At 56.9% G+C, this 27,209-nt stretch overlaps 1 protein-coding gene across 4 annotated transcripts in view; it reads right to left on the bottom strand.

Moving 5' to 3' along the window:
• Positions 1–1,696: 1,696 nt before the first annotated feature.
• PER2 (period circadian regulator 2) overlaps positions 1,697–27,209 on the bottom strand; it is a 40,360-nt gene continuing 14,847 nt past the window's right edge. For 3 of the 4 annotated variants that reach the window (XM_067740038.1, XM_067740037.1, XM_067740040.1), the window contains 19 exons: positions 26,958–27,079; positions 25,752–25,953; positions 23,608–23,659; positions 22,387–22,529; positions 20,688–20,766; positions 18,377–18,483; positions 17,629–17,782; positions 17,313–17,421; positions 16,466–16,591; positions 15,924–16,008; positions 15,289–15,451; positions 15,078–15,202; positions 14,085–14,249; positions 12,787–13,041; positions 9,934–10,754; positions 8,633–8,819; positions 7,520–7,709; positions 6,568–6,718; positions 1,697–3,905 (listed from right to left, as the gene is read on the bottom strand). In XM_067740038.1, the coding sequence (XP_067596139.1) occupies positions 3,756–3,905; positions 6,568–6,718; positions 7,520–7,709; positions 8,633–8,819; positions 9,934–10,754; positions 12,787–13,041; positions 14,085–14,249; positions 15,078–15,202; positions 15,289–15,451; positions 15,924–16,008; positions 16,466–16,591; positions 17,313–17,421; positions 17,629–17,782; positions 18,377–18,483; positions 20,688–20,766; positions 22,387–22,529; positions 23,608–23,659; positions 25,752–25,953; positions 26,958–27,079 (3,386 nt within the window). In that variant the 3' untranslated portion in view covers positions 1,697–3,755. The remainder of the gene's footprint in view (positions 3,906–6,567; positions 6,719–7,519; positions 7,710–8,632; positions 8,820–9,933; positions 10,755–12,786; positions 13,042–14,084; positions 14,250–15,077; positions 15,203–15,288; positions 15,452–15,923; positions 16,009–16,465; positions 16,592–17,312; positions 17,422–17,628; positions 17,783–18,376; positions 18,484–20,687; positions 20,767–22,386; positions 22,530–23,607; positions 23,660–25,751; positions 25,954–26,957; positions 27,080–27,209) is intronic. The other variant, XM_067740039.1, reaches the window with a different exon arrangement.

Raw genomic sequence — 27,209 nt, 5'->3', positions numbered from 1 at the left:
ACCCTTGTCTTACATGGGGTGGGGGGATTGAGGAATGCTGTCTAGAGTTAAGGAAGGAGAAATTAAGTACTGGGGTATGCCTCAGTCTGACCAAGTACCCTTGGGGAAGAAAGTATAGGGATAGAGCAGGGAGTGTGAGGCAGCAAAATCCTTCCTGGTTAGACTGGAAGTTGCCCAAGGCCTCATCTTCGAAGTCAGTCTCCATTTCCTTTAGTGCGCCCATTGGCTGGCTGGCTTGGCCTTTTCCTCCCAGAAGCCTGGCTACTCCGTCTCAGGACCACCACACCCTTTCTTTCTCCTTTGCATGGCCTCGTCTAGCAGGCACACTTCCTGCCATTTGTCCCTTGGACTGATCCCCCTTTCAAAGGTTGCCTGAGTACAGACTTCCTGAGCATTTGGGCTCTTTGATTCCCCTCATATCCAAAAACAGAGGCCAACAGAGGCTGGGCAGGGCTGCAGTGGCCACAGGGGGACCAGTTAGCGGCAGGGGTGGCGAGCCATAAATCCCCAGGGAACAAAGACAGTGGCCAGCCTATGGATGTCCAGGCCCCTTGAGGGCAATCAGCCCAGAGGCTTGGAGAAGCTCCTTTTGGTTTAGAAATAGGGGAGCACATGCCCTTGGGGTTATATGGTAGTTAAAAATGTAGTTAAGAGCCCCCGAAGGCACTCAGACGTTCAGTGAAACAGCCACATCTGGCCACTTAGCGCGTTTGCAGAGGCCTCCATGCTCACTGGGAGGACTTTGCCTCCCCAGCCCCCAAGCACCACTTGGATTTAGGCAGCCAGGACAGGAAGCGGCGTCGAGCCCTCCCTCCTGCTCAGGGAGCTTCTGGAAGGCTGGGCACCAGGGCCGGATCCATTCATCTCCCTGCTCCGACACCACAATACGGTCCTGGTGTGAAAAGTGGGGTGGGGGGGGAGCAGGCCTCCACTGTTTGACCAGGCCCTGCATGACTTCATCGCTGTGGAAGGAAGGACTGGGGGGTGGGGTGGGAGGAGGCTGCCACGCTGCCTGTATCACCTCTGATGGAGACGCGAGGTCCTTTAGACCACTCTGCTTTCAGCCCCGTGGCCAGCACACAGGCAGCCAGCCAAGGTGAGACAGACTATCCTGGAGGGGGCAGGAAGAGAATGGAGCAGGTGCCTGGGGTCACCTCAGAGTGGACAGGGGCACCAGGGGCTGAGCTGAGTGGCCCTACTCCCCATCTGTGAGTGAAAAACCATGGGGGAACGGGACTGCAGGATTAGATCTAAATCGTTGGGAGTTCACTGGGGTGGGGCTGCATGTCAGAGAGACACATAGAGACAGGAAGGGACCAGCGAGAGGCACCCTGTGCAGGGGAAGAGGTGAGGGGGGGCCTTTGTGACAGAGGAGTTCCTAATTCAGAATTTCTAGGGTTTTTTTTTTTTTTTTCGCGGTACGCGGGCCTCTCACTGTTGTGGCCTCTCCCGTTGCGGAGCACAGGCTCCGGACGCGCAGGCTCAGCGGCCATGGCTCACGGGCCCAGCCGCTCCGCGGCATGTGGGACCTTCCCGGACCGGGGCACGAACCCACGTCCCCTGCATCGGCAGGCGGACTCTCAACCACCGCGCCACCAGGGAAGCCTGGGTTCTTTTTTTTTAAAGAAGATTTTGATAATCTTTGATCTCTATTCAGGTTCCTGTTCCTCTGTGCTACATTAAAAATACACACAAATAAAAATAAAAATATACTTGCTTTATTTACCAATTTTCTAAAAGGCAAAAAATCATAAAAAGACACAAGCAGTCCAACAAACATATTGCACTGGGTGAAGAAAGTCTGGTTTGCACATAAACAAACCACTTGTCCGGCAAGGCTTAACACGTCGTTACACAGACTCTGAGAGCTTATTTACATATCTTTTTAGGAATATATTAAAAAGAAGGCTCAGTTTAAAATCGAGAAGAAGTTTTTTATAACACCCGTGTAAGCACACATACTAACGAAAATGTAAGACCCGATGCGTGGCACCGTGTAAACAATTTCACAAAATGCTCCTGCTGTCAACTTCTCAGCGCACGTCAAAGCTACGCAGCAGTTAACAATCAATGAATATACATAAATGCTAAGATAATGCTGCCAGTAAACATTGCTAACAGGAGGGAACGTGTTGGCAGTCTTGTGTTTAGGGAAAGTCAATGCAACTTTCGCTCCCATCTAATCCCTTAATGATCTGACTAGTGGCAGGAAGCAGTTTGTAGCATCTAGTCTCCACACAAATGCATAGACTACACCTTGTCTTGGGTATCTGCAGGTGATGTTGCTTTGTAAATTAAAAAAAATAAAAAATTAAACTTTCTGTGTTCGAGTTTATGAAAAATAGGATTGATATTCAGGCATAAAGTGGTTTGACTATGAAAACCAACTGGATTACAAGGAGACGTCACCTGTTCTAGTAGCTGCTTCTCCAGCAAAGAACAGGGGAAGCTGCCCCCTTTTAACTTTCTACAGACGCGATGCAATTGTAAGTCAGTTGTTTCATCACTGGCAGCTTCTCATTCACCCTAGGGACCAATGTAACATTTTTGCAGACAATCTTTGGGATAGACGATGCAGTATGAGGTTTTGCAAAAAGTTGGGCCGTCTGGTCTCACTTTTCCCCGAGTGTCCCATTCACCTGAAAGTGCTAGTGGACATCACCACAGAGACCGGAAATGGCACCAATGAGGTCAGGTTCATGAAAAGAATTAGGGGCCGGTGTCCCAGCCCAGGTGTGGTGAGAGCGGTTAGATCACGGCACCCTGGAAAACACAGATGCAGCCACCAGCTAAGTCAGGAGAAAGCACTGGCTCAGCTGGGCCAGAGCTGATGTCTCGGAAGTGCCGATCAAAGAATAAATACGGGTGGGTCCCAAGTGTGGCGATCAAAGCCTGGTTTGCAGAGGGAAGTCACAATAAGGGGATGACCGACAATGTGTTTTTATCTACATATTGGCTATCCCGGTCTGAAAAGGATAGGAGAATGATGTCAAAATATACACAAGGGTCTGTGTATTTCTGAGGATGTATATTTCTACGATGGAGTTGGTCACACAAACCACTAGGCATCTTTAGTCCAGAGCGAGCATTTCAACTTCGTTCACCCCAAACTTAAGCTACGTCAGGTGAAATGTTTGCTGCTACCACACTTGAAGCTGAAGCTGCTGGTCTGCCATTTAATGCAAAACATGTTGAAAGAAGATTAGCAGAGGCTGTGATCTCCACTTGGTATGTTTTAAAAACATCTAGTCTGACTAAATAATTTAGATAAAAAGCAGCCCCCCAGAGAGGACATAATTTGATCTGATCCAAACACACTCTGGGGAAGCTCCGAAAGGCCGGCCCCTCAGCGCGGAGTCACCTGTGGCATCCTAGCTGTGGGTCACAGCCCGGTGCGATGCCCCGGGACCGCCCACGGGGAGCCAGCAGACACTGGTGCTCTGGCTGAGAACACTCAGCCGCTTCCCCGACACAAGGAGGGAAGCAGTCCTTCTCAAGTTAAACAATGATGAAAATCTCCTCCCCTGTCCCCGAAAACTCCATATTTATATTTTAAATACAAAAAGCTATTTCTTCCCAAACTTCTCCTACCCGCCACGGTTTTAAATCACCCCTTCGGAAAACGATGGGTTTTTTCTAGAACAAAAAAAGTCATGTAAGTATATCCGTCCATTTCATTAGAAACACAGGTGAAGACCCTCCCCCTCCTCAGAGCACCACCTAATGTATGCCACCGGCTGTCCCGCTGCGGGGGGTTACGTCTGCCCTTCGTTTCTGTGACTCAGGGAGGGTCCGTTTTCCTCTTCTGTGGTGTCGGTTGTTCCGCTGAGTCCCAGAGTAGGGGTAGCTTCCTCATACCGCATGCAAACGTTGTCTTTTCCCTTGTTTTCACAGCAAACGCATTCCTTAAAAGAAAAAATGCAAATCAGTAACAAAAATGAGATCTTTGGTACGAAAAAGTAGTTCAAGCTGAGAGAGGTGCAGGTGATCAGGTGTCAGCAGTGAGGCTGCTGGAGGGTGAGCAGGTGCCACTGGGCGTGGGACCCCTGCCTGCTCTCCAGGGAGCCAGAGCTCTTCCCAAGAGGTCCCTGCTCCCAGCTCCCCAGGCCCCTCCCTTGTCTGCGAGGTGGCTGTACATAGCGAGGGGACAGCATCAACCAGAGGCTCTAGTGCCAGCTCCTCCTCTTTCTGCCTGTGGGACCTGGAGTTGCTACCGACCTTCTCTAACCTCAGTTTTCTAATCTGTAGAATGGGACAGCAACAACGTACTGTCTCATTTGTTCATTTCCCATCTGTTAAGCACCTGTCGTGTTCCAGGCACGTTCTAAGCACTGGGAGTCAGCAGTGAACAAAGAGGAAAATCTGTGTCCCAGCGGAGGTGATCTCCTAGTAGCCGAATGAGAAATGCTCCACAGTGTATTAAAAGATGGGAAATGCGGGGCTGACACGGAATGAGGCATGTGAGGACGTCTGTAATTTTACTGACGTTCCACTGAGAGAGTGACTGTAGTGGTTTTAAAATACACCCACAAATTCTTTGACACCCCTTCCTCAGAAGCTGGAGGCCTGGACTCGGTGACCTGCCACTAACAAAGAGGAGGTGATGCAGGTGACACGTGGGTCGTAACAGGCACTGCAGCCCCTCGGTTCTCTCTGGGGAGGCCGGAATCGTGTCACGAGGACACACAAGCAGCCCGATGGACAGATCCACACGGCAAGGAACTGAGGCCTCCTGCCAACAGCCAGCACCAATGTGCAGGCACGTGAGGGAGCCTCCTTGGAAGGGGATCTTCCGGTCACCATCCTGTCTTCAGATGGCACGAGCCCCGACCAATATCTCACCTTTGCCCTCAGGAGAGACCCTGAGCCAGAACCACCCAGCTAAGTTGCTCTTAAATTCCCAACCCAAAGAAACAGTGGGAGATGATAAATGATTATTATTTTAAGCTCCTAAGCTTTGGGGTTATTTGCTAGGTAGTATTAGATAAATAACACAGCAGCATGTGAAAAAAAGACTTGAAGGAAGCTGGAGTGAGCCATGTGTCTGTCTGAGGAAAGAGGAGTCCAAGCAGAGGGAAGGGCAGGTGCAAAGGCCCTGAGGCAGAAGCCTGCTCAATGATTTCAGGGAACAACTGGAGAGGAGGGAGTGAGGGGAGATGGGAGCTGTGGGGAGGGGGTGTCATATTTTAACAGCTTTGCAGCAATTTATTCTGATTGAGAAGGGGCACCGCTGGAAGGGCTCAGAGCTGAGGGGTGACGTGATCTCACTGTAGGGGACAAGGGGGAACAGAGTGCAGCGGGGGGGATACTGTGACAATCAGGTGAAGCAGCACTGTGGCGTGGACCAGGGTGGTGATGCTGGAGGTGATGGGAAGGGGCTGGTTTCCAGCCACCTTGAAGGTCAAGCCAGTAGGACCTGCTAGTGGACTGGATGGGGCACGACAGAAAGAGAGTCCAGAGGGCTGTGGACTGAGCAAGAGGGGTGATGGAGTCACCCTTGAGTGGGTGGGAAGACAGTGGGTGGGCTGGCTCTCTCTGAGCATAACCAGGACAGCAGATGAAGTTCGACAGAGGTGGATGCTAGGGAGTCTCGGCACGGAGACACTGCTTTCGGTCAGGAGGAGAGAGCTGACAGCGCCAGAGGGAGTGTAGACAGAAGAGGAAGGTGCAAACCCTGAGCCTGGGCGCATCCACACTGATGCGTACAAGAGCGAGGGGCCAAGGGGCCGGGGCCAAGGGAGGGGTGCTCTCAGAGGAGGGGCCGGCCGTCGCTGAATGCCGCGAGTGGGTCGGTTAGGGTGAGGACGGAGACGTCAGTGGATTCAGCTGCTGGACCTGGAGGCCTTGACGAGAGCAGCCTCCCGGGCAGTGCTGGTATGGGGGTGCTCTGAGGGGAGCGGGGGAGAGGAGCTGGGGTACAGTGACACCTCTGGGACCCTCGGGAAGGAACAGAGACAGGAGGGGCAGGCTGGTGAGAGTGGGAGGGAGGGTGGGGACCTGCTGTTTCCCTGTTACTTAATGGTCTACGTGGATGTTGAGGGTTTATGACAGAGGAAGTGTGTGTGTGGGTGTTTTCACTGGAAACAGAATTGAAAGAAAAAAAATTCAAATTTCAGCATGTGATTGAGACTAGATATTTAGGAGACCTTTTTGGAAACAGTGTTGAAAAGCCATTGGAAGAAAGTTCTTTGAAGGAAACCTGACAGTGTGGTGGTATTTTTTTTTTTTTTTAATGAACTTTTTTTTTTTTTTTTTTTGCGGTATGCGGGCCTCTCACTGCTGTGGCCTCTCCCGTTGCGGAGCACAGGCTCCGACGCGCAGGCTCAGCGGCCATGGCTCACGGGCCCAGCCGCTCCGCGGCATGTGGCATCTTCCCGGACCGGGGCACGAACCCGCGTCCCCTGCATCGGCAGGCGGACTCTCAACCACCGGGCCACCAGGGAAGCCCTTTAATGAACTTTTAATCTTAGAAGTTTTAAATGTACAGAACAGTTGCAAAGATAGCACAGAGCTTTCTCATCACAGTGCCTTTTACCGCAAAGTCAGAAAACCCGCTCCAGAGCTCACCGCCACGTCGAAGGCCGCGGGCAGGCCGCCCGACCGCATCCACGGGTGGACGTCCTGCAGCTCCTGCCTCTGCCTGTCTGTGAACCTGGGCTGGAGCCTCTGCAGCACCTTCAGCTTCTCCCTGTCCTCCTGCAGGACCGTTTCTAAATTCCTTCATGAAATATTTAGAAATAAGAAAGCTTTAGAACGTCTCAAGGGCTTTGTTTTTTAAAGAATATACTCGTTTTCTACCAACACTTCCAGTGTTAATCATGTAATTTTAGATGATTTTGTTTAAATTTCCTTTCCATTTAAAATAAATTACCCTACTTAAGGTAACGTCATCTCCCTAGTAGATAGTCTGTAGTTTTTCTATGAAGATGATACACCGAGTTCTGATTTTCATTTCACTTTAGCGCAGCCATGGGAGCCGGGTATCTGCAGACACCTGGTTCTGTGCCCGGGAGGTTCTCACCAGCGAGGTGGTAGGTAGACAAGCCCTCCCCTGCCACCTGCCGACACTGGCCTGCCCCGCAGCAGTCCTGGAGACAGAGCCCTGGGCTCCCCTGGCCCAGAGGCCTGGCTGTTCTGAGCCTCAGGGTTAATCTGTCCTTCCTCCCCCCCATGTCCCTCCACCGAGGGGGCACTGCACAGGGGCATGGACCCTGATAGGTTCCAGGTTCCTTGGAGTGGTCAGAGCTGAGGCACAGACCCAGAGACGACGTTGGCACGAATGCTTTGTAAACGTCTTGTGACACCGTGGTGGGTCCCCAGAGCCCGTCATCCTGGAGGCCTGTAGCAGGTCACTCTGCGGGCTCTGTGTGGCCAGCGGCACCATCTAGAGGAGCCCTGCTTCTCTCTGTGCACTCAGCTCAATCTGAGATAAGGCTCCCGAGGGAAGGCCTCTGGCCTTGTGGTTCTGGGGAAACTGCACCCAGCCCTTCACTGTCCCGAGCCGCCGGCGAACGGTTACCGCGAAGGCATCTGGTATGCCATCATGACGCTGTCGTCCGTGTCGGCCCCGAGCAGCCAGACGGGGTCCTGGAGGACGTCCTTGAGGCGCTCACTCTCCACCATGTCCACCTTCACTTTTGCTCTGTGGTTATTCTCTGAGGAGGCGACGCTTCCAAAATACTTGCTGGTGTGACTTGTGTTGCTGCTGCCTTTAAAAACACAAAGCATGGCAGGTCAAAACCTTGACTACTGCGCTGACCGTGCACGTTGTGCTCGTGTAAAGGAATGGCAGCATTACAGAGCTGAAGGGTTTTATTTGGTAACTGGTGCCTGGGTTGGTGGACCTTCCCTTCTCTTTCCAATTCTCGAGTTGTCTGGGTAATTTAAAAACAGGATATCAGCTGGTACCATGGAGGTGATTCTCTCCTGGGGAGGCCCCGAGGAGTCCAGGTGGGGCTATATCTTAGAAGCCGTGCTCTTCTCTCCCAGGCTCACTACCTCCGGACTAAGCCAGGCCACAGAGAAGCCGCCCCTGTGAGCGGCAGGCGGCTGTCCCGGAGCGCCTCCCGGCAGGCCTCCCGCAGGGAGAGGGGCCCGCTCACTTCAGGGAAGCGGGGGTCTTACAGTCTGGGGAGAGTGTGTGCTCTTCCCGTGGGGCGGTTCCAGATCACACCTGAACGATCCCGGTCGGTCCACACGCTAGCTTCTCACCAGGGGATCTAACTCAGGAAGGCGAGCCGCTGCCAGCCCTCCCGGCACACCCGGGGAGCCCCAGGGACAGTCCAAGCAGGGCCAGCTGGGGTGGGGGGCCTGCAGTGCCGCTGAGGTCGAGAGTGACGGGCAACAGAGGGAAGTGGGGCGGGCCGGGGCTGCCGTCCGCGCGGGTGGAGCGGGTAGGAGGAACCCAGCTGCCTGTCTGAACGGCCGAGGGCCCCGAGGAGCTGCTCGGGGTGCAGCTGGATGCCTGCATGTCGGGGTCCTGCCCAAGTCAGCCTGCGGCTTTGGGGTGACTGGCTCCCTGGGGGCCGGAGAGTCAAGGACACCCAGGTGTATCACGTGAGAATCTTCCAAACACACCTGCCACCTCCCACCCCGCCCCGACTCCCAGGTGCTCCCAGCACCACCTACATACCGGCCCCACTTGCAGATGCATCGCAGCCCAGCGAGCCGGAGCCCAGGGAGTAGGAGGTGACGGAGGCCCCGCTCCCGGACGGGGCTGAGCCCATGGCCGAGCAGAGGTCCTCGCGCAGCAGGAGGTGCAGCAGGCCGCTGGGCGTGCACAGGGCGTCGCTGCTCTGGCCGTCCTTGGGCTTGTCGCACTTTGGGAACAGGGAGGAGACACCAAGTCAGGTGTCTGGTCTGCACCAGACTCTCAGGGACACAGCGGGTGCGCCCTCCTTGGACCGCTGGCCCTTCCTCCACGTGCCACATGCGCAGACCCCGTGCTTACTGGGACCACAGCGGGACTCTTGGTAGTGGGATAGATGCCATCTAATTAAATTTAGTTTGGGGAGAGTCCCACTAAAGACGGCAGCTCTTGGATCCCTGCGGGGGAAGCCTCAGGCTTGCTCCTCCGCCAAGGCGGGCAAGTGTCTCCTGCAGCACCCCAAAGCTGCTCCTCGCAGAGGCAGGGCTCTGGCTTCCCGGCTCCCGTGCCCCCAGAGTGGGGACGGGCTTGGACATGAGGGGGGCTTGGCCTGGGAGCGCCCCAACCCTCCAATCCTTGGAACCCAGACTGTAGGCCCGGGAGTCAGGAGGGCAGCAGCCGTGCTGGGACAGCCACCCTGTTCCCACTTGCTCTCCCAGGAGCACGGGCAGGGGAGCCCCGCGCAGCTCCTTCCTCGGAGGGCCCACGGATCACACTGCCTCAGCGGATGCGACCACACACCGAAGCTCTCAGGACACAGAAGCATTAACTGGAAATCAAACTACAATTTCATTAACCGAGTACGACTACACGCCAACGTCCCTCAAGACGTGGGAGGATGCACACCCACGGCACTGGCTTCCAGCTCCCTCCTGGCCCTGCTCCTTCACCGTGAGCCCCTCTGCTGCCAGCTGCCCTCCAAGGCGCCTCCGTTCTGACCTGTCACCTGACTGCGCTTTATCCCCGAAGCATTCACTGAAACCCTGGAGGCCTGTGACGACGAGTCACGAAATCACCTGTGGCTGTTTGGCGCCTGCATCCGCCAGCAGACTACCGATCTCCCTTTTCCCCTTCAGATCCCAAGACAATAAAAACTGGTCTGCTCTGATAGGGTCTTTTACCCGGAAAGTGTTATTTCCTAGCACACTTGTTTATGTCGGAATTGAAATGGTCTGGTAGTAACCTCAGTGCAGGGACCACCTGAGGTGAGGATGTCCGTGACCCGCCCGAGGCGGCCGCGTTCGCCACCTGCCTTCGTTAGACAAAGGGCATCAGGAGATCCTTACGGTTGGCGGTGCCTCGGGCCGCCGGTCCCAGGATGAGCCAGGCTGGCAGTCGGGCCCCGCTCGCACGGTCTCTGTGGGCACCGTGGGCCCTGCGGCCGCACAGCCGCCCTCGGGGGCCTCCTCCAGCTGCAGCAGGCTGAGCTGCAGGGGCGAGCTCCCGCGGGACTGGAAGGGCGGTGGTGAGGTCCTGCCTGCAGACCCCGCGGCCGAGGGCAGGGCGGCCTGGGCGGCCACATGCAACACGGGCAGCCCGCTCTCTGCCAGGGCACACGTGTGCGGGTGTTTGGGGGATGAGGTCCGACCAGGGAACTCGGGCTGCAAGGCAGGAATCACCTCGGACGGCAAGTTCGGCTGGCCGGGGAAGAAAGCTGGGGGCAGGCTCGGGGTCACCGGGGAGAAGGAGCAGCTGGGTAAGACCAAGGCCACGACCGGGGGCAAGGGGCCGGCAGACGGTGGGGGCTGGACTGCGAACTCGTGCTGGGTGTCCACGGGCAGCGCGAGGCCGGCGTGGGGAGTTCTGGGTGCCGCTGCCACGGTCCCTGGAGCTGGCACTATCCCTGGGGCTGGAAACATGGGCAGGGAGTAAGCGGGCACCGGGGTGGGGAAGGGCATCGCGGGGCAGCTGGACTGGGATGTGTCCGACGGTGACCAGGCGGTGGCATTCAGGCCCACCAGTGGCAGCCGCTGGGGCGGGGGCCCCCCGGACCCAGGGCTCCCCGAGGAGTCTCGAGGCTTGACCCGTTTGGACTTAAGTTTTCTGTTCTTCCCCGTTTTTTTCCAAGATGAATCTATTCCAGAGGTATTTCTGAGTCCGGGAGCAGCTAAAATAATGGGAAAACAAGAGTTAAAACGTAAAAATTATGTTATGTTTCCTGTTACGTCAATTTTCAGAGATTTGTAGGACCTCAGAAACCTGAAGGCGCCTCCCAGTTCAACAGTGAGTCCCACTCTCCCCATCGCCAGCCTGGGGATCACGGGGCCACCACCCGGTCTTCCCGGATCCTCAGGAAAGTGAGAAAAATCAGGGCAAAACGTTAGGTTTTCATAAAACTAGATTCAATCCATTTAAAGGACCACCCTTTGTTGCGAGATCACATTCCTTGCTTTCTTCTCATATTAAAATGCCGTTTCTTTCATGAAGTAATAGTGATAAGTGGCATCAAGAAGGTTTTATTTGTCCAGAACAGTAAGAAAGCTGGAAGTCGATGCTATTCCCCAAGGGCGGTTTGTGACACCTTAGAGGCAGAACCGCTGGTCTCGTCTAACCTTATCTGTCAGTGTTACGAGCTTCATCGCTGCTGTTCCTAAAAAGAGATGTTTCCTGCTTAGAAAGCTTGTGATTCCAGCCCAGGGAAGTCAAAGGGCCGCTCGCCCTTGGAACCAAGGTCTTCCTCTCTGACGGTGAGTGCTGCTGAGAGGGCCTTTCTCAGGAGACTGGAGGGGCTCCACCCAGTCACATAAGGGACCCTGGGCATGTCCCCCCCCCCCACCTCCCCTGGGCACCGGCCGGCGCTGGGAGTACTGTGGGCTCGGGGGTCATGCCGAGCTGGGGTGGGGAGGGTGGGGTGGGCAATGGAACGGGTCCCAGGAACCTCAGCTTCTCCTCTCCTGTCACAGAGGGTAACTCTGGGCTCCTGCAGCAGGTGTGCGAGGACATCCCCTGGCGGCCGTGCCACACGATAAAGGCAAATGGGCCAGCCCAAAGCAGACTGCTAAGTGGGTGGAGGTTTTGCCATTCAGCCTCTCTGCCTGGTGTTCTTCCTACAGGAAATCTGCCCCCTACTGGGACCCGGAGCTACGGCACTGGGCTCCTGGGATGCCACACCAGGGTCTGGGAGGGGCTGCTGTGGACAGCTGTGCAGTCTGTGCACTGCACAAAATGTGTGGCCAAGGGGGCAAGAGGGGGCTGGAACTCTACGGTGGTGTGGACACCGTTTCCTGATTTCCACAGAGGTTCCCGATGTGCTGGCAGTAACCCTGGGTCTGGGGATAAACTCCTTAAGGAGTGTGTCAGCCTCTCACTTCTGGGACATCTGTTTCGGTGTGTCTGCCCAGAGACCAGGGGGAGTTGGGTCCTCATGGTGTGTGTCCCCTGGGCTCACTAGCTCTCAGCTCTGATCCCTGTGTCACGGCCTGGGAGCCCAGGGAAGAGGCGGCATCTCTCATCAGCTTGGCCTTGTCAGGGGGGCCTGGGAAGGTGGCTGGGGGTTGGGAGCCAGGCTCCTGGACCAGAAAAGGGGCAGGGAAGCTCGTCTGTTCCACTTCATCCCTTGCCCGTTGACCACCTGATGGCTCTCAGCCTGAAGGGCAGCTTCACGCACCCCTGGGCTCTGTCGGGCTTGGAGTCGGCAGCCTGGCCCGGAGGCCGATCCGCCAGGAGCGTACGTGCTCTGGGGAGGAGGGCGCCATTCCCTCCTACGGTGTCGTCCGGGGCTAACCTCCTCCCTCAGGGGCTTGACCCCGAACGCCCCGTCAGTGCCATCTCCTTCTCTGGGCAGTGCATTAGCCCAGCTGGTCCTCTGAGGGTCCTGTCTGGGTGGGAAGGTGGGGTAGGGTCTCTTGCCCCTCAAAGTCACCCAGGCAAGAAATGTCTGGCATGGCAGCACTGCACCTGCCCGCCCTGCATTCCACAGGGGCTGGGCTGGGACTGCCACCACTATTGACAGCACTGCTCCCTTGGGAACACAAAGTGACATCCTTGAGAACGTCACTGGTCAAGTTCCAACAGCTTCTTACAAACCCACGTGTCCCAAACTGGGGACGTTTCGCCTTCTGAAAGCAGCGCTAGATTCAGTAACGTTAAGAATAAAGTTAAAAAAGAAATCCACTTTTAGCTCAGGTATTACCACTTACCTCTTTCACTCGACTGCCCCTTGCATCTGTCTTGTGAGTAGTAATGGCAGCGAGACTGGAAGACACTGAGCTTTCTTATTTCTCTGAACTTTAGCAGGAAACTCTGCTCCTCCCTCTGGGTGTGGGCGGCCAGCACTTCCTTGGTGAGGCCCAGCTTCCGGAAGGGCCCCTGCTCGTGGCCAAGGCCGCAGGGCAGCACGGAGCCCGCCAGGCAGTCCAGAGACCCGGGCCCACTGGCAGTATCTCCCACCGTCTCTGTAACAGAAGACGCACAGCTCTCATCTGCAAGGGCCCTTCCATTTTAAAACGGCTGAAAAAATGCACACTGCACCTATGAAGAACAGAAATCATTCGCACAGAAGATTCCTTCACGAGGCCCACAGCATGGGGATAAGATTCCTTCACGAGGCCCACAGCATGGGGATAAGATTCCTTCACGAGGCCCACAGCATGGGGATAAGATTCCTTCACGATGCCCACAACATGACGTATTTGTTTAGCTTTCTGAGAAAGTTAATGACAAAAGGGGTAGGAAGCCCCATCACCCAGGGGCTCCGGGATCAGTCCTCTAAATTGGGGCACCTCGGGGGGTTTTCAGCCTCTGACGCTGCAGACACTCCAGGCTGTCTTGTGCTTTCAGAGCAAGAGGCTAAGGCTGGCGCACAGCCTCATCCTGGCTCAGGATCACGGGCTTGACAGTGTGGCCAGTGGGACTGCGGGTGCAGACAGGATGGGGCAGGTGGGACCACAGACCGTCCTGGAAGGGGTTGGACATTGACTCTCTGATGTGTACTTCTGCCCTCATCACGCCCCCCTTCCAAGCAAAGAACGAATTCAGGATTCGTTTTACTTGTGGTATCTGAAGAACAGCTCAGTGTGACACCCTTGGTTGTCCTGCTATTACGACCCGCACTGGCTCCTGTCCTCACATGGGGAGGGCAAGGCTTGTAATCCCATCCAAGGAAGCGGGATGCTGGGCGGGGGCTCGTCCCCAGGCTTCTCTCGGCACCAGCGAAGGGGGAGTCCTGGGACCCCTGCTTGGTCCTGGGAGGCCCCTCTGTATCGACACCTGAGCAGACACCTGTCACAGGTGGAGCCAGAGCGCAGCGGGGGCAGGACAGGCGTGGCCACCCCCGCCCGGCATCGCACGGATTTCCTGCACCCCCGTCACTGGGCTGTGTAGCCACCTCCACACTTGGATAAACTTAAAGAGAATCTGAGGACGGCAGCCGAAGCTTCTCATCTCTATCGTTCAAGTCCGATTCCTCCTGACATCACCCGAGGAGCAGCGCGCGTACCGAGCTCAGGCTGCGGCTTCTTGTCGCCCACGTGGACGATGGTGCTGCTGTAGCTGCACTGGCTGGTGAGGGACGCCACGCTCTGTGCCTTGCTGGGCAGCGTCAGCGAGGTCAAGTGCGTGCTGACGTCCGTGTGGCTGTTCACCTTGAAGGGTGACGCGGTCTCTTTATAAGGGAAAATGGAAGCAAGACACAAAAATGTGATAAAAACGTACTGTAGGGATGAGCCGCGTGGAGGCCTAGGTGGTGCCCAGTACCGGGGGCGGGGGCGGGGGCGGGGGGCAGCTGCAAGTCTGCACACGTCCTGGCAGGTGACACTGTGTCCTCAGGGGTTTATTCACGGGGGATGGCGGAGAGGAGGAGATTCTGAAATGGAAACGCCGCCGCCCTGACCTCCTGAGTCCTTTGGGAGGAGGGAGGCGGCAGGCGGCAGGTGACCACGGTGCCCTGGGTCAGGGCCTCTGCCGTGGGCCTGCGGGGAGGGCCGCCCGGCAGTCAGGAGCCCGTCTGCTGAGTGCAGGCAGGCAGGTGGCGCTCCCTCCCTGCGGGCTGGGCCAGACTCCACCAGGGCACGGCTGTCCGGTCGCCTGGGCTTCCGTCTACAATGGGAGACCCTACTTCTGATCCTGGTGGCGGCCGCCAGCAACGCCCTCATGTTTGAAGGGCCTGAGGTCTCATCTGACTCGTGGGGTCACTGACCCTCAGAGGCCAGGCCTCCTCTGAGACGCCCAAGAATGACAGCCCGAGAGGCCCCAGCCTCCAGCAGCCCCGCAGGATCCAGCCCTCAAAGCCCAGGACCACCTTTATCTCCAGCTCATAAGAAGTTCTGAGCTACTCTGGTCATGTAAAAAATAGCCTATACCCTAATACCGTGTCCCTGAAGCCGCTCAGAATCCACCTGGAAAAAGGGGCTCCAGGACCTCAAATGACGCCTGATCCCACCAGAGAGGGTCTAAGTTATCCCGCAGTTAACAGCTCAAACGAACCAGGTACCTGCGGCATGTGGCCCGGGGCCGGCGGTGGCCTCACGCTTGTCGCTGGCCTTCCGCGTGGGGAGGTGTGCCGGGAACTCACACTTCCTCTTCAGGGTGGTGGCCTTGCTGCAGCTCTCCAGGTACCTGTGGGCGGGTGATAAAGGGCTTCATGTAACAGAGAGCCCCACAGCGTGAGCAGCTGGGCGGGGAGGGAGGCCAGAGGGCCGCACCTGACGACACTGTCCAGGCAGCTGATCTGCTGGTAGGAGCCCGCAAGCAGGCTCTTGAAGGCCAGCTCCTCAGGAAGGCCGGCCTCGGGCAGGCTGGCCCTGGAGCGGTCCTTTTCCGTGGCTGCAAGAGCTTTCATCTGAGCCGGGGAACTGCTCTGCATTTCTGGAGGAACGACAACATTGTTTTTTCAGTTAATCCTTGTTTTCCCCGGAGTACACTCTATACTTACAAAGCACCTTAATTCTACCTAAAGATAGGGCTGGGGCCTCAGAATACGCTTCATGGACGCAGAGACCCCGAGACAGCCTGCTATTCATGCAGCACTGCTATGCCATCCGCAGGGGGGCCTGGGGGGCGCTCTCTCTGCGGCACTCGGTCCGGCCTGTCCCCAGGGTCAGGGACTCGGCAGTGGGAAAGGTCAGTTCTTCACTTGAACTCCTGAAACTTTCAGGGCCAATAAGATCACAGGCGCCTTATGGTCGGTCGACACTCCCTGCCTTGGGGAGGGTTGGTCTTTTCAAACATGACTTGGCGGGAATAACAATTGTAACCATAATTGCCGGCAGTACAGCTTTCCGTCTCCTCGCCTCACCACGCTGAAGTCTCACTAAGGAAATGCTGGATCATTTGTTACCTGCAGCAGACTCGTTCTTTTGTTCTCCAGATTCATCCGGACAAGGGCTTTTGCTTTTGACCTTCTTACCATTTTTACAAATCTCCTGGAAGAAAAACACATCATTCACCCTGGGAGCCCCCGCAGCCTTTGCCCCACCCTGGAAAGAGAAAAGCAGGATTAATCCCAGCAACAGCAGCAAGTTCTGAATGAGACCTGAGAGGCAGAACTAGAGACAGCTGATTTTACGATTCGGAAGAATAGGAAGTAAAGGGAACGGCAGGTTACACTTTCTTCTTTCTAACCCTAACCCTACAGTTAACTCCTCACTTTTGCTTGATTGGCCTGTTAAATAATTTTCACCTGAACCTCTAGCCAGTCTGTGGCTGCCTCCACCCTTTCGAAGTTACACAACAAGTCCCAGGTGAGCCAAGTTCAGAGCAGCCAGGAGCAGGTGAGGTCGGAAAGGCTCGGCCCCGGCGAGGGCTGTTTCTGAAGTGCTCAGACATTTGAGTCACAGATGACAGACAGAGAGGGACAGAGGGGGACAGAGGGGCACGTACGGCTCTCCTCCGGCAGGGGTCCTCCTGGCCGGTGCATTCGCTGGAGGAGGTCTGGCTCAGGAGGTGTTCGTGGGACCCGCTGCTGCCCAGGCTCCCGTAGCCGCTGGAGCTGCTGTGTGGGACAGGCTGGGGGGACAGCAACAGAAGGACTCTGGACGGGCCGGGGCGCGCCCGCCTTCTCTCAGAGGCGCCGCGACCTGCCCGGGGGCCCTCGGCGGGGACCAGGTGGGGCTGGGCTTGGACCCAGGGTCAGGCTGCAGTGGGCTCCCAGGCTCCACCCGCGGGGATGGTCCTGGATCCCAATCCCCAGGAGACTCCACCAACAGGGAGTCCATGGCCACGGGGCTTAGAAACAAAACAAGGTGCCTGACGGTTCCCACAGCCCCCGGAACCGAGAGGCAGGAGGCCACTCCTCGTGGGGCCAACGTGCTTGCAGGAATCTGTCTTGAGTGCTGTGTCCCCAGGGACAGGGAGGGGCGTCCTCAGCTCCCCCTGGGGCCAGCACGACGTCGTGTTGCAGGGATGCCCCCGCCCCCTTCCACCCACGGGGGTCACGTGTGGGCTGGCGCCTGGGACGTGGGGACTGGGCTGGGGTGCGCCCTTCAGCCACTTGCCCAGAGCTGTGGTTCAGACACAGATGCCCTGAATGTGCGAGGCGGGGGCAGCCCCCACGCGGGCAAGGCCCACGCGGGTGGGACAGAGACCACCACCATGCGCAGCAGGGCGCAGGGCAGAGCTGGAAGGAGGAGAAGGGCCTGAGAACGGGGGGTGGGGGGGCCCCAGGCCTCAGGGCAGCTCTGGGCTGCCTGTGGGGGCAGGAGGGAGGGCGTGCAGGCAGTACACCCACCTGCAGCAGCAGCCGGTGGATCTGCTCCGTGAGCTCCTGGGTGCTGGGCTGCAGGGCCTTCTCCTCCACATGCGTCTGAGCCGAGAACACGTCCTCATTCAAAGGCCCCCTGCGTGGTTTTCATTTGTCTCTGTGAGTCGGGGCCCCGCCCTCCTCTCTGCAGACCCCCGGCCTGCCACCTGCCTCCCCCGCTTCACTGCTCTGCCTGAACGAGGCTGGGGCCCCCCAGGGGGAAGGGGGCAGGTCAGCACAAGCACGTGGTGGGAGGTGACCGGGGTCCTGGTCTCCCAGCCCCTCGGGCACTGGGGGCACTCACACCCTGACTCTATGTCTCCCGATGACGAAGGAGATCTGCCTGCTCCATGGGTTGATGAAGCTGGACCAGCTGGTGTCCAGCGTGACGTACTCCCCGTTCCGGGCACGGAACCGGATGGGGGAATAGTCGAAAGGCTGCCCGCCGGACTGCACGACTAGGAGAGCGAAAACAGAGTTCAGGGAGCGAAGAGATCCAACCGGTGTTCGCGGTACAAGAAAAGACACGTGGAGATGCACTTGATTCTGGAATCATCTGAAAACTTAGGAGGTGCCAATACCTCTTCAAAGCCACCACTTTCAATCTCCCATCTTGCTTTAAATTGCGACCGGGGACTGTTTGCGGCAGTGTCCTTACACGTTTTAGGACACACTTCCCTTCGAGCCTCACAGGTCTGCTGCCAGTGGGACGCTCAGTGTCACCTGTGTCGGTGAGGCCTGGGCTTGCTGGGGACACGTGTCGTCCAGCCCCTGGCCTGGGCAGACCACCCCCCAACCCCCCACCGCAGCTGACCCTGTCTCTCCTCCTCCCGCCTGCTGGCGAAGCCAATGGTAAAAGATGAGAGGCCGAGGACTCGGGCCGAGGGCGACTCTCAACCAACCGACAGCGCCGGAACTCAGGCCGGGGGCGGGGCACCCCTTGCCCGCAGCCCACTGGACCCCTCCCGGTGGGTGCTGACCTCGGGAAGACACCCCCAGAGTGCACTAGCTTTGTCCATGCCCCCGGGAAGGACCGTGAGAAGGGGACCTACTCTTTTTGTGGATGGCAAGCATCAGGGGCCTGTCGCTGGGGTGCAGCTGCACGAGCACAGGGGTCTCGATCAGGTCCTGGGGCAGGTGGCCCAGGAGGGGGACCGCCCTGCAAAGCAAGTGCACACAGGGTCACGGCTGCGCTTCAGGACACGAGCCAGAACGCAGCCTCCCAACGGGGCAGCCGACCACCTCCAGGAACAAGTCCGACTCCAAATCCCCCAAAGACCAAAATGTGGGTCTCATGCTAACAAAGAAACGGTCAGTTTTCTAACTAATTAGCAAACCGACGACGGCAGCATCGCCGAGGGTCTGCGATAGGAAATAAGGCCCTACAAGTGCCTGCCCGTTACAGGCTCAGTGCTCTAGCTCTGCGTCTATATCCTGAATCGATCATGACAATGTTGTTTTCTTCTCCTAAGACCTTTTTCTTGTTTTGTGTCGTTCGTGAGTTTGGCTAGACGTGGCCTGACATGGACTTTTTTTTTTAACAAGTTTGCTGGGACCAGGAAAACCCCGCCCGTGTGCGTCTTTTCCAGCTCAAGGTGTTCTGCTCCAGCTCTAAGTGTGGTCGCTGTGTCCGGTCCAATTGACCACGGCTCCCCAGGAGTGGCCACCACTGGCGGGGGACCTTCGCTCTGTGCCCGTCAGGGCTTCCCTGGGAGCTGTTTTCTTTCTGGGCAATGTCTTGCACTGAACTTCTGTAGTCCCCCTTCCCTCTGTCGTGTCCCGCCCCCTCTGTGTGTCCAGCACCCTCTGCCGTCCCCGCTCAGTTGCCGTCCCCGCTTCTGAGCTGCAGCTCGGCCTTCCCCTTCTCAGGCCCATCTTCTTTCATCCCAACAGCTGTTTTCCCAAACCCTTCTGTTCTGGTGGAGGATGTCCTCCTGCATCGTTAGAGTGAAGGCTGCCTGTTCTGTGTGGGGTGGAACTTCCTCACGGGCCCGGCGCCATTCCTGGATTCCCTCCTCCTTGTCTGAGGCATGCTCTCTGGGCCTCGTGTCTTCCTTTGCACAGGATGTACAGCATGTCCCTGGCCAAGGCCTGGCCGGAGGAGAGGGGGGAGCCGCGGCCAGCCTGGGCTCGTGGGCTGGGCTGCCCACTGGGCTTTGCTGAGGAAGGCTCTGCAGCCTGCTGGCCTGTAACGACCTGCTCACCAGCCCTCCTGCACACAAATGAGTGGGCACCTGGGGCAGCTGCAGACAGGAGTTCTTAGTCTTTTGGAGGAATAAAAATTATCCTGGGATTGCTACACAAATGCAGCTCCCAGTCCCCCACCTCCAAGATCTTGTTGGGCAGGGCTGGGCGGGGCCTGGGAACCTGCACCCGACGCTGTCCCTCCGGAGATTCTGCCGCAGGTGGCCGGCAGGGCACACCTGAGCAGTCAGGGGCTGGTGGAGGCTGACGGGCCCTGGCTGCCCAAGAGCAGAACTCGTCCAGCAGGCCCCGTGGCCTGCATCCGAGGGGGCACCTCGTGTCCCAGGCCAGGTGCAGGCTGCGAGGAGGTCCTGACCCTCCACGGATGCCACTGCATGAAGCCCAGCGTGTTTCCCGTGTGTCTTCCCAGGAGACTCCTCCCTGATCACACCGGCAGCCGCGGCATTCTCTGCGTCTTCGTGCGTCTGCCAGGAGCCAGGGGAGTCACACAGGGCCCCTGACCCGATGCCAGAGAACCCAGAGCCCTCTCAGAATGGTCAGTGCTCCCGACTCCAGCGGGGCCATGGGCACCAGCTACAGCACCCTGGGTGCGAGACGCAGGAGGGGAGTCCGAGTGGGCTCCGGGCAGAGGTACGAGGTGGCCCCCTCCCTGTAGCAGCCTGTGGCACGCAGGCTGGAGGATGCACTTGTGCTGGGATCCTGCCAAGGGTGTCCTAACACTGCCCCAGGCACACGGTCCCTGGTTGTACCAGCCTTTACTCATGTGCCCAATTTTTGAAACAGGTTTATTAAACAAGGTAATAAAGACAGGCTCAGTTAGAATGATGACCAGCTCCCTAGAATGCCCCATCTACACAGCGTCCATACCTTAGGAGGTTTTCAGTGTAATTCCATAATTATCTCATTGTCTATGTATAATTAAATGTTTTAATTGATTATTACACATAACATGCAGCCTTAGCTTTAGCTAAACAGCTTCAGTGTCAAAAACATGAAAATCGATGGAGCTTTATTTAGTTATTAAGTAACTACCACGACAATGCTGAAACACAAAATATCTGGGGAGGGGGGCAACCGGCTGCAGACGCGATACTGACTCCAAGGCCAGGACCGCGGCAGAGGCGAGCGCTGGCAGGGGGACGGCGCCGCATCGCTTACCTTTCGTCCACGTCCTGGAACAAACAATTTGGCGAATGTGTGGTCGTAAAAATTCTCTTTTCAGGAGGGATTCTAGGGGCTGAAAGAAAAGAATTTTGCACGGATTTCTGATTCTAAGACATACGTACTTTATGTAGTCATACTACAACTACTGGAAAACACCATGTGTTGATAGATTCAGAATGACGGGTAGCTAGAGAAAAACTTAACAGTGGACTCTGAACGACAGAGCACGTACTGAAGGGTGAAGAACAGACCCTACGCTTGGTGACCACCAGCCAGGCTTCTCAACTTCTTATGGACCAGTTTTAGTCTAGAAAGCTAGGGATTGCCATGTTAGCAGAACCACGTGGTGAGGTTTTGGCTTCTTTCAGCAAAATCCTGCTGGAAGGCCGTCTTCATGATGTTTAAGATCCAACGATAGGGAACTGAACAGATTATATTTTTTAAAGGAGTGAAGTATTTGGATTCAAAATTCTCAGCAAACGTCATTGTATTGGGACTTCACAGTTTCAAAGATGGGCAGAGGTGATAAGAGTAATTTTCATAAAGGAAGTCACATATGCAGAATTTTCCTCAACTACCAAATTCATGGGCAAAACATTCAAAATTCCAAAACTTTTCATTCTTGAAGGAGACGCTGATCATTTTGGGGAATAACGTGCTGAGATCTGAGTAACCCCTCTAAACCTTTACTGAATATTTAGAAGAGAATGTTCTATATGTGGGAATCCAGCAAACATCTGAAAGAAACTCATATACCTAAAACATTTCTATCACTTTTAAGAAATGCCTTTTTAAAAAAGACATCATTAACCACTGAGAGACAATTATAAATACAATTAAACCTGGACTAAACTGGACCCCTGTGGTTCAGGACTTACAGATGGCCCTGCTTCCAGAGAATTTTGAAATCTCGTGACTTGCTGAGTCGCCATGGCGAGGACCTAGGTTCCTGGCCAGGTCTCGTGGCCAGCGCGAGGCCGTGCCACGAGAAAGCCTATGAGAAGGGGCTGCTGGGAGGATACCAGCAGCGTGGCAAAGCGCCTTGGGTCCTTTGGGAGGGGTGGCCTGAGGAGCCAGCAGGTCCAGAAAAGGACACCAGGTGAGGTAAGCCTGCTGTGATGACTGGGTTTCTACAGGCAGAGGTGGAGGGGAGGAGCCCTAGGGGAGGAAACAGCAGGACAGAGACTGGGGGTCAGGGGAACGCTGGGCTCTGGAGGCTCCACAGCTGGTCCGCAGAAGCCAGGCCGTACCGGAGGGCGGGACGTCCAGCAGGAGGTGGGATGGACCAAGGTGAGCAGGGAGGAAAACCCAGCACTTACTTCTTAGGCGGTGGCTGCTTTGGGGTTCCGCACCTCAGAGGCCGGGGAGTGCGAGGACAGAAGGGACGTGGGCCCTGGACCCATCGAGGCTACGTGGACGGAAGGCCGTGGCCAGGGAAAGGTGAAGGCATCCACGGTCCAGTGACGGGCTGGACCCAGGTGAGAGATGCCAGGGCCCGGAGCCTTTAGCCGACAAGGGTAGGTGGTGTGGATGGGACTACAGGGGGGGCCAGGTGACAAAGGTGGGTGCCAAGCCTTGAGGGAGATGGAGGCCCTGCCCGAGGCTGGGGAGAGGCAGGGGCCGGGAGCCCACCTCACACACAAGTATGTGAACCACGGGAGGAAGTGAGGGAGTGGCCTGGGCCAGCCGTTACCTTCGTAGCCCGAGTGCACCCTCTCTGCCAGCAGCACGCAGCACAGCTGGCTCTCGGTGCCCTGCTGGTCGCGCACCTGGGCCAGGTAGGGCGTCATGCGGAACGGGTGGTAGCGGATTTCGCTCTCGTGGTTTTTGCCGACACTGCAGAGGAGGGCACGACGAGAGGTTTGGGATTACGACCGAAGGAGTCCTCCTTTATTGCTGGTTATCTCGCCCCCAGCGACAGCTGTTACGTCTCAGCAATCCTTTTATTTATTGCATGGACGCCTGCAGAGCAGAGCCAGGCCCCTCACCTGGGGACCCAGGCCGAGCCGCACGTGCTCCCTCGGTCTGTGGTCTGTGCCTCCGTCCCGCCCGAGGGTCTGGAACCCCCAACCCTGCTCCTCTGTCCTCACCCTCAGACGTCCGGTGACAGTGAGGGGTCAATTGGAGAGTCACCGGCCTGAGTCATGGGAGCTTCAGGGGCCCTTCTCTGGAGTAGTTTGCATTTTAATTGGGGAGAGGATGCTGCTCCAACAGGGGGGTCCCAGCCCCAGCTTCCGAGGGTGCCAGTGTCTGGCCAGGGTCACTCCTGATACCGCAGCTGCATGCTCAACTGGTCACGCGACTTGGGGCCAAAAACCTGTTGGGAAAGCTATGGGGCTCTCCCTGAAAAAAGGTACACTCGAACCAAAGGCCACACATGCTTCTGGGGTCCTCGCGGACCACGGGGTTCATGCCTTCCCAGGTGGGGGCTGCCGGCCGGTTTCCTGGGTCACGGACAGCAAGTCCGGGCTCCCCAGGCCGACACTCCCCCAAGGAGCAGGCAAAGCGCTCCAGCGTTGACCAGGCTGTCTTAATATCTTGTGCACATTTAAAACTCGGCTTGGGAATTCCCTGGCGGTCCAGTGGCTAGGTCTCGGCGCTTTCACTGCCGGAGACTGGGTTCAATCCCGAGTCAGGGAACTAAGATCCCACAAGCCAAGTGGCACCCCCCCTCCCCAAACAAAACAAATAACTCCGCTTGTGGAAACGTGTCTTCACGCGGACTTTCCAGGAACACTCATGCTATGTGGCAGAGATGCTCCTGCAGCACCTCAGCCCCAAAGAACGGGGCCTGGGCAGGCTTGTGGCCTCGGCTGGCGGCATGCGGAGGGCACCCCTGCACCTCCTCCGCCTTTGCGAGAGGCCCTCATGATGAAACGTCTGTGCAATGAAATTCAGGAAAACCTGGGCTTACCTGACGCGGCAAAAGAAAGATTTCTCCTCCACGCATTCTTGAGTAAAAGAGTCTAAAAGAAAAGGCCCCAGTCACTCACCCAGTTACACCACTGACCAGGGACAGTGCTCTTACTTCCCACAGACCAGGCAGAGGCAGGAGGATCGAGAGTCAAGGTGGGATGCACGTTTACCTGGCGCTGAGCAGAGCCCTTAGGTCAGAGACCTTGTACCACAGTTCTGACTAAGGAGAAATCTATTTCACGAGCGTGCACTCACCAAATTATGCCGTGCGAAAAGCGCTGCTACAAACACACTAATTAACGACCAATTTAACTGTGGAAGACGTACTGACTGACGTGCAGAATTTTTGCATATAAAGCCCTGGACATTTCAACCTACATATTTTGGGGGATATTTAATTCTAATAGAAGCAACTCAGGGCATTTCACAGCTTACATCAATCCTTTTCCTAAATATTAACTTACTTTAAAATTTAAAATGTCTAGTAAAAACACGAGTTCGACTGGGTGACCTCATCAGAGATGACAGAATGGTGTTTCCACAATAAACGCATATTAGAAAAAGAAATCTTAGACTCTGGTCTTTCAGGTAAAGCTTCTTCTACTCAAAAGAAATGAGGAGAAGTAGATGATTGCTGGTTGGGGAAAATGATATAAAATTTCCGGCCTGGAAAGGCCTTCAAGAAGTCACCTGGTCCTTCTTTTCTATTCAGACAAAAATTCAGTGGCAAGCATCCTGGGGAGATGGTGCCGGCCTGTTCGTGCTGTGAATCCACACGCAGAGCTGCCTCCCTCCACGCAGTGACCCAGCATTGACAGGTCCTAGTAACGTGCACCACAAACTTTAGCGATCTGACCGCACAGCCCTTGGGCTGGGACTTTGGGAGAAAGCAGACAGCTCTACCTCTGAAACGCCAGGCGAGTGTCTCCTTTAATGAGTCAACCCTAAAGCAAACTGCGCTTCTGGCCCCGGGCTGTCTGTTGTCAGGGAGGAACAGCTGCTGAAAGGTGGCTGTGACAGTGACGGCCCCGCTGCCGGCTGCCTGGGAGCACCATGGCGTGGAGGGACCCAAGATCCAGGAGGTGGTGATAGTGGGCTGAGGAGCGTTTCGACGTGAGCAGAGATGCTGACCCAGGAGCCAAGGACGAGATGGGAGTCAGCTTTGGGTGGCGCGGCCAGGGCTGGCTCTTGGTGAAGATCACGACTGAGGCCCAGCTGTTCTGGGGGGACTCCCGGCCCCGTCCGCTTCCTGCTCGTCTCTCGTGGCTTCTCCTCTTTGGGTCCATCTCAGCTCTGAGCAATCGGAGCCCACCGAGGAGCTGATGACAGTCAAGGTGTAGGTGGACGGACGCTGCAGGACCTACGCTGTCAGCCACCTGGTCACTGAAAGGCCTGAGCTGGTGGGGACCCTCTTCTCTCCAGTACCTTCTGCCAGGACCCCGTGCCATGTTTCTGCTGAGACTTGTCTGGTCAACCGGTCCCCTCCTGCCCCCACTCATGTGAAGGCCTGTGCTGGTCACGAGAGAGCTTCCATGCCTTCCAGACGCAATGTCTCCCCAACCATGTTGCAGGAGGACAAGGACACACGACACTTGACCGTGAGAGCCCTGTGGCCAGGAACATGAGGGTGGGTGGGGGACCCGAGGTCCGAGGAAGCAGCCACCTGGGCGCAGACTGGAGCCTGAAGTGCCTGGAAGGCCGGGGTCTGAGCCCGGGAGGATGGCGCGGCCTCTGGTGGAGGTGAAGAGCCCCCCGCTATGCTGACATCGTTGCACCACCTGCAGAGAGCCTTCCAGATGTACCTCCGTCCTTCCCCCGACCCTGCAGCCGCATGTCCAGACTCCAGCTCCGATCAACTTCCTTTCTAAAATGCCTGACATGTCTTAAAATCTTCTGAAGCAGTTTTCCCTTTCTGAAATTTATGAAAAGACTTTTTTCTCTCTCTAAATGTATTCTGAGCAAACCACCTTTAATCTTGCACCTGGACAGACAGGGCAGCCTCAGGCCCCTCCACGGGGACCTACTGCAGGCCTCCAGCGGAGGGGAGGTGGGCAGCAGCCCCACGTTGGGGGCGGCCCCGCCCGGCCCCTCCCCACGCTGCCTGTGGAGGAGGACAAGGCAGCCCGGCCGCGGGGCCCTCACCTGCTCGGTGGCGGACACTCCAGGGCGGCAGCTTGCACGGCGTCGTGCGGCTGTGGAACACGCCCACGTCGTGGGGCGCCAGGAACTCCACAAACTTGGTGTCGTGGAAGGTGCCCCGCTTACAGTGGAAGATGGAGACCACTTGGTCAGAGATGTACAGGATTTTCCCGGTCACCAGGGACACGGCCGCAGCAAACATGTCCTGGAATGGAGAACACGACTCTGGTGAGGCCGGGCTGGAGGGGACTGGACAGGTCACCCTCCCCAGAGGGCAGAGAATCGGGGCTGACAGACGGGAAGGGAGCAGGACGCGTGAAGGGTCAGAGGAAGCCTCTGGGCCCCTCTCCTCAGCCCTGACGAGGATAACTGCCTCCCCTCTTACATATACTGGGGTCCCAGGGGGATATTATCTGAAAAAACACATCAGGGCTCCACCGCCAAAAGGAACCCCAGCTGTGCTGATTCCCTGCAGCTGTCACCTGCTCCGTCTTCTGGGCACAGAGCTCCCTGGCGTCCAGCCTGGGTGATTCGGGAGGGGGAAGGGGGCCTCTTCCTCTCTCTCCCGGGGCTCAGGGCTGCCTGGCGGGCTGGAGGCCTCAGGCCCCCTGGCCCACCACGGGCTCTCCCCACGCTGGCTGGCCCTCTGAGCTCGGGGTGGGGCTCCCTGGGGGTTAAGCTGCAGGGAGGGCACGGGAGGAAAGAGACGGGAAGGGCCGGGCAGTCCCATTCTGCAGGCCATCACTGCTGCGATTCCGCACCTCTGGGTCCCCACTTGCCCTCTGGTTTCCTCTCATTAATTGAGAACTGGGGGTAACTCCCTCCCCTTCCCCGGACCTCCAGGGAAGCCTCACCTTTATGGGTTGCTTAAAAATGCATAAGCGCCCGCCCTGCAAGTGAACTGACAGTCACCTAGTGTGTCCCTTCCCCCCACCCCCCCTCAGTCAAGGGGGGCTCACTCACACACACTCGGGGTGTGGGGTGCAGTCAGCGCACGAGGACAGCCTCAGAGAACAGCGCAAGTCGGCAACACGGCCGCCACTTCGGAATCCCTGACTGACTTTCTTTTCTTTTAAGGAAGGAACTCATTTCCTGAGACTCCCCACCCTGCTGCTATGGAACCGAGGTTCAGCCGGCTCCCCTGGGTGAAGACCTCGGCCACCTGAGCTGAGCCTCCTGGGGGAAGACTTCGCTCGTCAGGACACTTACCACGTTTTTCACAATGAACTCGGAGGTGACGCTCTCGATTTCTTCCACCGTGCAGGAGGGCACGTGGGCACTGCAGGGGTGGTCCTCACTGGACATCAGCAGCTGGTAGTACTCCTCACTGGCTGTAGGCGAGACCAAGGGGAGGGCTGAGGGCGGCCCTAACTCATGGCTGGGCTCTACCTTTCCCATGAGAAAGTGGGCACAGAACACAGAGAAATGTGAAGGCTAGACAAACAGACATCCGGGATTCTT

This window comes from Pseudorca crassidens, chromosome 6, assembly GCF_039906515.1.
Source record: "Pseudorca crassidens isolate mPseCra1 chromosome 6, mPseCra1.hap1, whole genome shotgun sequence".
Taxonomy (NCBI): Eukaryota; Metazoa; Chordata; class Mammalia; order Artiodactyla; family Delphinidae; genus Pseudorca; species Pseudorca crassidens.
This window is presented reverse-complemented; position numbering and strand designations above follow the sequence as displayed.